The 10,160-nt window shown below is 52.5% G+C and overlaps 1 protein-coding gene across 1 annotated transcript; it reads right to left on the bottom strand.

Moving 5' to 3' along the window:
* Positions 1–3,749: 3,749 nt before the first annotated feature.
* EsH8_VIII_000843 (uncharacterized protein) lies at positions 3,750–5,767 on the bottom strand (the record flags this gene model as incomplete). Its single annotated transcript, XM_083269885.1, has 2 exons — positions 3,750–5,502; positions 5,550–5,767. 2 exons carry the CDS (start codon positions 5,765–5,767, stop codon positions 3,750–3,752), a joined length of 1,971 nt encoding a protein of 656 aa, XP_083129653.1.
* Between the last annotated feature and the right edge of the window lie 4,393 nt (positions 5,768–10,160).

Genomic DNA, 10,160 nt, shown 5'->3' with positions numbered 1-10,160 from the left:
GTTGAGGATGGATACTACGATGGCACGAGGAGGAGGAAGAGGGCAAGAGGGACAAGAGGGAGGGAGAGGGAGCGAGAAAAAAGGGAACGAGGAGGGTGGACAACGCAGAGATGGGATTGTCGGCGGGATAACAGGAAAGAAAAAGAGAAGAACGGGAGCGAAGAAGCGGGCAGGGAGTGGGTGGTGGGCGAAGAAAAGGAACAGGCCAGAGTCTGGCTCTGCTCTTGGGGGTGGGGCTGGGTTGGGAAAACCGGGACCCCAGCGGTAAGTCATCGACGTGGACCAGTGGCCGGTGATCAGTGGTCGGTGGCCGGTGGTCCTGCGGTCAGAGGACAAGCTTGACTGGTCACTGGCACCTCTCCTTCTCACTTTTCTCGGTGCGGCGCTGGACCGTTGAGGTGTACTCGGTACAGCACCGTGTACGCACACGACGCACACTCACACACACACATACACACACCCATCGGCGAGGGAGGGAGGCCCTCTCTTGCTGCTCCGTCCAGTCAAGGCGACTCGGAACCGACCAGAGAGAGGAACAGGGCTCGTTGGCACCACGTTGTTGGCTGACAGTCCCGTGCGTGTTTTCCCTGGCGCTCCAAGCAAACCCTGGCAACCTAGCAAATATGCCACTCGACCTCCCCCTAGTGGATGTAGAGGGGGTGGTGCGTCTCTGGTGCGGTCTAGGTATTGCAGGCCGACCAAAGCCTACGTTACCTGCGCGTCTAGTCTGAGTGGTGCTTTCCGGAGGGAACAAACAGGGCCAGCGGAGCCACCTAGGCAAGACAGACACCCAGTGAGAACCTGGCAGGGAAAGAGGCGGAGAGGCGGTTGGGCGGCAGCAGGGGAGATGGGTGGCGGCCGCTCTCTGAGTGGACGGAGGCGGCATAAGGTGCAGCTGGAGAGGTTGGGTTGTGTTGTCGCCCAGCCCAAAAGGGACACCGAAGACTATGCCTTCGTGGTGCGCGCACTAATAACGTCGACAAAAAGTGTCTGAAATGTCGCCAGGAACCCAGCGAGGGTTTCCGAAATGGCGAGCTTGTGAGCAGCAAGCAACCCGGGGTTCCGTTGTTAATGCTGCTGGCCTACTAATTAGACCAAAGTTGGGCGACGTTCAATAGAGGTGCGATGAGGTAATCGCTCGGGAATTCCAGGTTTCCAGCCCCCAAAGTGTGTGAGGCCTGCTCGGAGCTGGCGATCCGTCGTCGCCTTCGCCGCCGTCGTGGGTGCAGTATCCCTACGTAAGGCGGGACAGAGGCGATTGAGGCGAGAGGCTTGGTAGGGTTCTTGACACTGGGCCGACAGCCTGGCCAATCAAAAGATGCAGCAGCCAAGAAGTCACTGTATGTAGCACGCCGCTGTGTCCGGCTCCAAGAGATAAGAGACGGGACGGTGCCGACCTGCGGTGAGGACCAGTGCGAGGAATGTTCACGAGGTTGCAACAGGCCCAGTTGCCTCGCACGGGCTCGGTTTTGTGTGTGGCGGTTTGTTTTGTCTCTGTCACTCACTGTCTCCATCCTGCGAATTTGATGCGGTAAGCTAGGTATTTGATGCCCAATTCAACATGTCGCGGATAAGTGGGATAAATGACTGAGCCGAGGAACCAAAGGGAATAAAATATATATATATATAAACACCATGATGATAAAACAAACACTAGTTTCCGACGCGATGTTTTATTTTATTTTATTTTTCGTTTAAATCTCTGTATGTCTTTCGACTGGCAGATGGTACAGATTCGTTGTCAGCGGCGGTGTCTTACCCATGGTAGGGTTCCAGAGAGATCTGGACCTCTGATATCGAAAACCTTCGTTTGAGATGCTTGAGGATGAAATCCTATCCTCGGCTTGGGACGAAGAGGTTTGAAAGTTTGGAGAAGATGTGGCTCGTGGGTAGTCCAGTCTAGACCGGTGTGTGTTTTGGGTCCTCACTATCACAAGGATGTGTCAAGAGGATGTTTTGCCAGTGCAGTGGCGTTTTGGGCATGCAGCGAGGCGAATAGACATATTTGAAGGGGGGGGCTATTTTTCAAGGGGGTTCGGACAAAGAATGCTAGAAGAGACGAGGAAATAACTTGGTGATTTCGCGTCTGGTTTGTACCATGCTAGATAGCAACATGTTGACGAAGCTGAATGCCTCAGAAGACGGTTTCTACCACCAAACTGTCGGACCGCGAGTACATAGTATGAATGAGCCTTGATGTTCGACGGCACGGGGGAACGCCCCCATCGAGGTGAGCTGATGCTAGTCAATCGGTTTCTTTTTCTTTTTCTAATTTAGTAAACCTGCCCGTCTCAGTTGTTGGAGCCTCACTAAGCTAGGCCATCCCAGCCAAGCTCTTGAAAGCGACAATCCAGCAGGCTCGAGGGTGTGGAATTGTGGGAGGCACATCCTGACATCCGTTTCCTCGCTGGCTTGTGCCCAAACCCCGTGGTTGTGGGGTATGGTATGATGCCCGTTCCTGGCTCTACACTGCCGGTTACTTTGCGATTTGACGGCGTAGCTCACCGTTGCCCTGCCCTGATTTGAGCTTACGGTAGTTGCTGAGATGCTCTCAATAACTACCCTCCGCATTGCTGCGAACCCACTCCGTGTCGGACATGTGGCCCGGTCCTTGTGTCCTCTGTCAACCGTGGCCTATCGCTTCCGACTGCCGGCAAGTCCCCGTCTATTGTCCTCTCTTCATCTTGCTCTTGGCAATGTACGGCGTAGGAGAGCGGGTGCGCGTTGAGTGCGTGTTTTTTCCTCCTCAACCCCCCAATTCGTGTGGTTACCTGGCAAGGTATCCGTAACTCGCTGGTAACTTGGTTGGCATCGTTGGGTATCAATGCCTCGCGCCAAAAAATAATTGTGGCCCAACCCATATTAGCCCAAGGATGCCTGACGCCCAACCAATCACCTGCAAACGTCATCTGGATTCTGACATGATGACCAGATGGATACACCCAAAACGATATGTGGAAGAACAGTCTGATATTCTTGGGGAAACGGCCTCAATTGGAGGCACGATGTGCGCTCGACTCTGCCGTTCGGGTCACCACTGCGCCGTCCATTTTCTTCTCCCATTCTGACTGCCATCTTAGCCTATAGTCCTGCTCGCAGTTGGGCGTCGCCCCTGACACTCCCAATAAGATTTTTTTTCACGGATGGTCGCAGGCGGGAACTGAGATGACGACACTTGCGGGTAAGTTTTATCCACATAGAGCATCAAAACCGTCGCTTGCACCTGCAGACACTATCAACCGCATGTTTATTCCCTGTGTCATCGGGCTGTTGTAGTTCGCCAAGTAACACCCCCCCTCCTTTTCGGCATGTCTCTGTCTCAAATCCACGTACTCTCTGGTAGATTGTAAACTGGTCCAGGGCTGGCAGCAACTCTAAGGTCCGCAAAATATTTACTGTACATCGACTCAGGCTGCAAATAGAGTTGCTCTCCCAAGCTCCTCCAGACGCCCAATACAACATGGCCGGGCTCTGAGCTCATGCCGTCCCTGCCCTGCGGGTACTCTTGTGTGTAAGATTCGTGTCGTTATCCGCGCCGAGCGAACAAGTTGGGAACGCTCATCAGGGACTATTCCCGAGGTTCGTCGGGACTTCGCCGTCAATCTCGGTGCCACGATGACCCTTGAATCGAGTCTCAGGAGATGAGATCTCTTGTTTTTCAAGTCTCGTCAGGTATCAAGCACCAGGACCCGCTCGACAAACTTTTTGACGTAATACTGGTATTGGAATCCATGGCGTATCAACAGGATTCATCCAAACTTCAACTTGCTCTGCCCTTGCTCGAGTTTGCCTCCACGGCCTCCCCGCTTGGCCGATGCACCCGATGCCTTTGTGCCGGAGCTGCGGGTGGTAGAAGAACGACTGACAAATGCGGGCTTGCCACGTTCTTCGTCCTGGAGATCTTTGGCAAAGTGCCAATCCTCGTGGCTCTGGTGCTCTTCTGGCGATTCGAACCGTGCGTTGCACCGCGAACACACGGAAGCTGCGATTGGCATCTGAGAAGAGCGGCTGTTGCTCTCCTCTTGCACCTGGCCAGTAACAAGAACAGTTGCGAAAGGGTCCCCGGATAATGTCTCTTCTCGGGACCCGACATCGCTTTCTGCGGGCGCATCGTAAGACGGCACTTCGTCATCGGCGGAAACGTTCCGTGTGAAGAAGCGATGGATCGCCCCTCCATCTATTCGACGTCTTTTAGATGGCTTTTCTTCCGAAGTTAGTGCGCGGTCTGTTTCGCGGCTACCCTGTCTAAGTGCCTGGGCCTCTTCCCCCTTGAGCAAGAATGCGCCGATGCCCATGTTGCCCGTGACACCGTCCTCAAACCCACCCACGCTCAGGCTGAGGTTGGCGCAGGGCCAGACGCCGCCCTCAGCTATAATCTGATTCAGGAGGGTGTTGGCAAGTTCGAGCAGTGTTTGCTCATCAAGGGCTTTGCCTTGTGGAATTGGGCCTTGTCGTGATTTTGTCTGGCTGCCATGTCGGTGGTGCAAGTTGATTGTCCTTGGCCTGCGTTTGTTTTCCAGAACACCTTCCTCAACCAATCGGGCGAAGATGTCGGCAACAAAAATCCTGAGCCATCTTACGGCCTGATCAGGAGTGTTGATGTAGGGCCGGAAGGACTTTGCTGAAAGCATCGACTTGATCTGTGTGCGGCAATTGACTTCACTCGTGTCGATGCCCCGGATAGTGTTGTAAACCCAGGTTCCCGTGTCATGGCCCAACTTTGCCTTCATCAGGTCCAGAGAAATACCCAAAAGCTCACCGACAGCGTCAGTGTTGAAGGTCGACACCACATTTTCACCGAGCTTCCCCCCGAGATTGCGTATCTTGGTAAACTTGAAGCCTGATAGGAAATAGTTGACAGCCCTGTTTCGAATGACAGTCTGCTGGTTGGGCTTTTTATGAGCAGAGCCCAACTTGCTGAGTAACTTATTCTTGGCGATACCTGCGGAGCATGTGTATTGTAGCTCTTCCAAAATCTGTCTCCGAACGTCTCGCACAATTTCAGACCCAATGAGGATTGCCACATCGTCCCAATCTGGATCCACAGATTCTTCTTCCTCATTCAGGTCGACGAGGGCGTCTGCTTGCCAGTCCAATGCTGCTACGGATGGCCCGGGGAGATTCTCCGTCGGATCGTCGTACGGTGGTGGGTTTCCCAACTCAGGGAAGCGCTCCAACAAAATCGCATGTACCTGGGCGGACAGGTCGAGGAAAACCTCATCGATGCTAGCCTTTTCGACCTTTTGAAGATCGGAAGGCAAGCTTGCTTTGATGACTGCCAAGATCTTCCTGCATTGAAGACGGTAAGGGTCGAGTGAGACCTTGTCACTCTGGATGTTTGCCGCGGCATCATCACGATAAGCCCACTTGTCGTCGCCCTCTCGCCATGTGGCTACATGCTGAGCAACCAGAGTGGGACAAAGCTTCTTGGCGTCCGTTACGGTACAATGCCGTCCGATGCCATGTTCACGTGCTGGGTAGTTGACGGCAATAAGACCTTGCCTGTAAAGCGTCAGTTATTGAAAGTGTTTGGCGTTGATCCCACGTACCATTGCTGAACAGCCAGGGGCTGATCCTTTGGCACGCCTAGACGAACCATCTCACATTGTGCATAGAAAGCGTCCAGATCAATATGGGCTATGACCCGTAATGGACAAGAGTTATTGTAAGTGGCCAGCTGGGACAGATGCCTATAGGTGAACCGAGATTTGTGCCTGCCCATGCCGGGAATGGGGGAAGAATCCCGGAAGGGCTGGGAAGACGACATACTTCCGGAAGTGGCACAGGATAGACGGTCAGTACCGGAGCAGCCCTTGTTCGTTAGCCGAAGATCAACGGCAGGTTCCAGCGGTCGACATCAGGACGCCGCCTGGACGGGCAAGAGGGAAAAATTTGCTATGATTTTGTCTTTGCCCGTCTTTGGCGCGACCAGAAAGGGTAAGTTGGCTTGAGCTGAGGGAGAGGGTTGATGAGTTGTTGCAAAGATGATAGATCTTTGCGCTTGCTACCTTTGGCTCAGGCAAACGCGCTCCGAGACGCGCCTGTCTTCCGGGCACTTGTTAACGTCCTGTACTTGCCGCAAAGCGGTTAGTGCCTGCTGGGTCCACTTTTAGCCAATGACGGCCGGCCGACTATGGGCCACTTCGGTCTCCCGGTCCGCACCTCCCTCCACGTTCTGCTCCGTGCTGCGAGACCTGCATTCCCAACCACAACTCTACGGTGACTTCCATCACTTGCCGAGGTGAGTCGAGACATGAACTTCACATCGAATTGTAGACATCATCGTCTCATTGAAGCTGTCCGGTTTCCATCCTGTTGTGTACCCAAGGTCTCAACCCTAGCACTCTCGCAGACTAAACCACAACTCATATACATTAACTGTTTGCGTCTAGGCTCTGATAGCAACTGTGACCCAGGTGACACTGAACCACTGACGCACTATCGTTACATGGACCTTCTGCTGTTTCAATTTCAGCTTTGCCTCGTTGCGCTCCCTTCCTTCGGTCGACATCTTGCCAAAAGTTGACGGCTAATATCGGGTGACGGGTATGCGAACGGCGCTATCGCCTGTCCCAATCCAGTCGTTCACATGCAAGTATGACGTTGAGTCGCTGCCACTATTAAGGCTACTTCGTCATTACGCGTGCAAGACTTCACCGTCGTCGGAATTAGCCATCCTATGCTCTTGATAATGTCCAGGGCCCAGCCTTGGCTTCGCCAAGCGACTCCCTTTCGAGACATACATGGCCTAGGCACACAGCAAGTACACCCTTTCGGACACCTCAAAGGTCCTAGCACTCAAGTCTTTTCCGAGACCAGAATTACCAGAATACGACACGGTGGAAACTGGACCACGGCCAGTAAGGCTAGCTAACTAGTTCTTTTCTCGTTTTCTTTTAAATCCGCAAAATGGCATTCGGCGCATGGGATTTTTTGCTGTCTCCCCCCTGTCCCCCTCTCCATTCAAGTCGATATCAGGCTTCAGAAGACTCTCAAATTTGACAGGCCTATATGTCTCACGCAGCCAGATGCCGGTGATAGTTAACGTTCTGCATCAACGTTTATTTATTGATCGGCTGGGGTGTCATCTGCAGGCTACGAGATGCATGCTGCGATGCCCGCATCTCCAAAGGAGCAGGTGGTACAAAGCTCATGATCAGCTTTGTTCATTGGAAGCATCTAGTCTGGCTTCCCCGCTTTCAACTTCTATCCATCTGGCACCTTGTCCTCAGCCTCTCATGAGCTCGTCATACACCACTACTGACCCAGCAGTCTCCGGGGTTAAGATTAGCTCAACGGCTCGCATGGTACTTGAAGTGTTTCCTGCCCTGGCGTTTAACCGGCCAATCCGACTGGGAGGGGGGCTGACGTCTTATGCTCACATCTTCCCACTTACGATGGTCGGAAACCAACCAACAGACTGCGTCGTTCGTGTGCGCTTGAGATTGCTCCTTTCAAAGTATGACACCCCACGATGATTAGCAGAAAAGTGAGACACGACTTCGTGTATGACCGAACGAAAAGTTAAGTGCTCCTTCTCAACCCCACGCTTCACGTAACACTGTGAAGGCCGTCATCATCCATTCGAGAAATCCGGGCTTCAACCCTATCTGGCAACCCGGGGCAGATTCTCTCCTGAGACTTTAGGAGACGCCTCCCTGTTCGTAATCGCTAGCCAAAGAAGTACTGGATGTGCAGGAAATCGCGCCGCGATACATTATCTCGATATTTGCTGCAGCCTTGCTGATACCATTAGGCTGCCGACTAACCTGAAACCTCGAGCGGCCCACCGGCCGGCTGTAAAATTGAAGCCACAATTCAGGTAGCGAATATACAATGCACTCACTGTAGGCATTCTAGTGGTCTGTTGTCTGAATATATTCTGAAGGTGTTTTATTTGGAAGAGATATTTGTCCATCACAAGTTACAGTTGTGAAGAGCAGGTCATGCCACTTAGTTGCCACAGGCTCAGTTTCTCTTGACGGGTTACTGATATTATGTTCCCTAATATAGATTATTGCGACAGTTAAGTATGCGCGGCGTAGTAGAAGATTGCCTTGTCACTATTCGTTGTGGGGGGAAGTAGGCAGTCACAGGCTCCCTGAAGCAAGACGAAGGGCACTCGGTATTCGACCAAACAAAGCAGGAAAGCCCCTATCGAAGCCAAGTTCGAGGTGCGTCTTCCGATTGCCTTTTGTTGTTGCCTTGCCCAAAGTGAAAAAAGCCACATATACAGTACTTTTAATTATCGCTTCGGTTGTTTCTATCTTCGCTCTTACCCGTAAGTTAATACTCTGCCTGAGTGGTCAATTGGACAGGAGTCGAGGAAGGCACCACACTTGAGCCTCGCTCCTCTCATCACAGCAACCCCCCTTTCACGGTAGGTCTCGGGCATCCCGGTGTGGCCCTAGAATGCGCCAGGTGGAGGGCGTGCCTAGTCGCCGGAGTCAAGGCAGCAGTTCACTCCTTGCTTGTTTCAGGCCACTTAGAGTCTGTTCTTAACCAGTCGTCGACCTGATTATCGGGACTGGCATACCAATAAACTTCCTTTGGGGGTGTTTCAGCCCTTTCGTGGTGCTCGAGATAGGCAGAATATTCATCACACCCATCACATCTTCGATGACGAACATCCCCCAGACCAAGACTCTTCTATGAGAATCATTCGTCAGAAAGGAGAACCCGGGCACGTGCAGGCTGGTCACCACGGAAGTTGTCCGTTCATGTGCCTGTTCAAAGCGTCTCCAGCCGCTTCTTGGACCGGCAATTTGTAGGGCTGATCTATGTGGGAGGCGGCATATCTAGCAGTATGAGCTAAGAGCAAGAACACGCTGATATAAATCGTATGACTGGGTAGTATGCCCAGAGAGACATTTACTCTCATCTGTTGCTGTTGTATGGCATGACCCATCTCCCCCTTTGCCCTTCTTTCGGGCACTACATCTTTGTTGCTTCAGCCACCTGAGCAACCTGAGCTTCTGCAGTTTCCCTGCCACCAACCTAAGCAAGTTTGACTTGTATTCCATGCCCCAAAGCTTTCTTGGACACAGTGGTTTCGACTGTTACACCCCGAAGCCATGTGCGAGATCTCCCTCGGTCTCTTTTTGTCCTCGGGAAAGAACTCTAAACTTCATGCAGGTCCGATGACGGCAATGATTCCGGTGGCTCCGACACGCCAGACCTCCCTCCACACCGCAACCTGTCCATGTCCGATGGGTCCTGGAAATGCTGCCTATGCGACTGGACAAACAATAGCGCCTTGTGCGGGAGAGAAGACGACGGCAACATGAGGTGCTATGCGGCTTTCTGCAGTCACATGAAGTGTAATGATTGTAAAGCTGCCGACTAGCATCCCGCCCTTGTGGGGGCGGGGCTACGGCAAAAGGAAGTCGTCCAGGATCGGCTTCTCAGAGAGACAGCCACGGTTTGGGGGCCGGTGTTGCTCAACGGGTGCTACATAGTTTGATGTCTGCAGGAAAACATTTGCTCTTACTTTCAAACATTCCACAGTCGATCATGAACCCCCTGATTTCTCCCAGACTGCATGCTTTGCTTATCCGTCGTTCAACTTACATTGGCACGGGCGTTCAGATTCAGCTCCCCTCTTTCTTGTCCTTCCGTGTTACACCGTAGCCACCCAGTTGGCAATACTACCGAAGAAACCGAAGACCATCAGGCTTCGGTTTAGCCCAGCTGAACCCCCCCCCCCCAATTTTTCGATGGTCGTCGCCCGAGATCGGTGGAGTCCCTCTCTGCTAGCCGGGAAACTGTTGACTTCGTTTTTAATCCTGTTGATATTTGAATGAAGTCGAGTCAACGAGCGAGACGTGGCCTCACAATTTGGATTGCAAATGGCAATGGCCATCGGCCCACCGTGGCTTCATCAGAATTATTGGAAGATATCACGCGCGGAGGATGCTGGGTTGAGCTGGAGACAGTGTCTCGTGCAGAGCATGACTGGTAAACATCACAGTAGAAGCATCAGCTGTCCATGGCATCAAGATTTGAAAAAGGACTTGCACCAAACTACGACTGGTCTTTTATACTGGATTAAGTATTACAAAAGAGCTGTAGCAATAGGTACGTATGTATGTGTATATGTACTGAAGAAACGCTAGCCCCCAAGCCGTTGAAACCGACCACGTTAAAAACAAAAAGAATCA

This window comes from Colletotrichum jinshuiense, chromosome 8 (assembly GCF_051148585.1).
Source record: "Colletotrichum jinshuiense chromosome 8, complete sequence".
NCBI lineage: Eukaryota > Fungi > Ascomycota > Sordariomycetes > Glomerellales > Glomerellaceae > Colletotrichum > Colletotrichum jinshuiense.
This window is presented reverse-complemented; position numbering and strand designations above follow the sequence as displayed.